General features: G+C 66.1%; 1 protein-coding gene across 3 annotated transcripts in view; it reads right to left on the minus strand.

Moving 5' to 3' along the window:
- The window catches only part of ST3GAL1 (ST3 beta-galactoside alpha-2,3-sialyltransferase 1), a 96,910-nt gene that overhangs the window by 6,382 nt on the left and 89,769 nt on the right, over nucleotides 1-759 (minus strand). For all 3 annotated transcript variants that reach the window (XM_077750038.1, XM_077750037.1, XM_077750039.1), the window contains one exon: nucleotides 434-630. In XM_077750038.1, coding sequence (XP_077606164.1) covers nucleotides 434-630 — 197 coding nt within the window. The remainder of the gene's footprint in view (nucleotides 1-433; nucleotides 631-759) is intronic.

Here is a 759-nt window from a genome sequence, read left to right on the forward strand (position 1 = left end):
GATACAGAATCGGAACTAGGCTCCAGGCTCTGAGCTGTCAGCACAGAGCCGGACCCGGGGCTCAAACCCACGAACCGCGAGACCATGACCTGAGCCGAAGTCGGACGCCCAACCGACTGAGCCACCCAGGCGCCCCAAGATGGGACTGAATTTTAAAGATTAAACGAGACTCTTCAAATAGATCGTGCCCTCTCGCCAGGCACCTCCCGTGCCCACTGGCTGCCTCCCTCGCATCGTTTCCCGTCTGGGTCCAAAGAGATGTTGCGAGCCCAGTTCCTTCCTACAACACACGGCTGGGGAAACCGAGGCCCTCGGGAGGTAGTGGGGGAGGGGCGCTGGGGTCCGCGGGGAAGCCTGTCCAGGCCAGGACAGGGGCCCCGACCTCCGGACCCTGAGCCGAGGCGCCGCTGAGCTCCGAGGGGCAGGTGCTCACCTCAGCACGAAGTCGTGGCCATCTATCTGGGGCCCGTACCAGGACGCCCTCAGGTTCCCGGAGTTGCCCACGACGGCGCAGCGCCGGCAGCCCCCCGACTTCTTCTCCAGCAGGGGGTCCACGTCCCCAGGCACCACCTGGAACAGCTCCTTGATGGTGTCGTTCAGGTTAGTGGGTTGTTTCTCCCGCTGGAGCCTCTGCGGGGGGAGGACGGAAGGAGAAGGTGAGTCCCCCTCTGCTGCCTCTGGGGGGTCTGCTCAGCCACCCGGCTGCCGGCCCGAGCCCCTGCTCACTGGGCCCCGAGCCCCCCCCCCATGCTCCCTCGC

This window comes from Crocuta crocuta, unplaced genomic scaffold, assembly GCF_008692635.1.
Source record: "Crocuta crocuta isolate KB4526 unplaced genomic scaffold, BGI_CrCroc_1.0 scaffold119, whole genome shotgun sequence".
Classification (NCBI taxonomy): domain Eukaryota; kingdom Metazoa; phylum Chordata; class Mammalia; order Carnivora; family Hyaenidae; genus Crocuta; species Crocuta crocuta.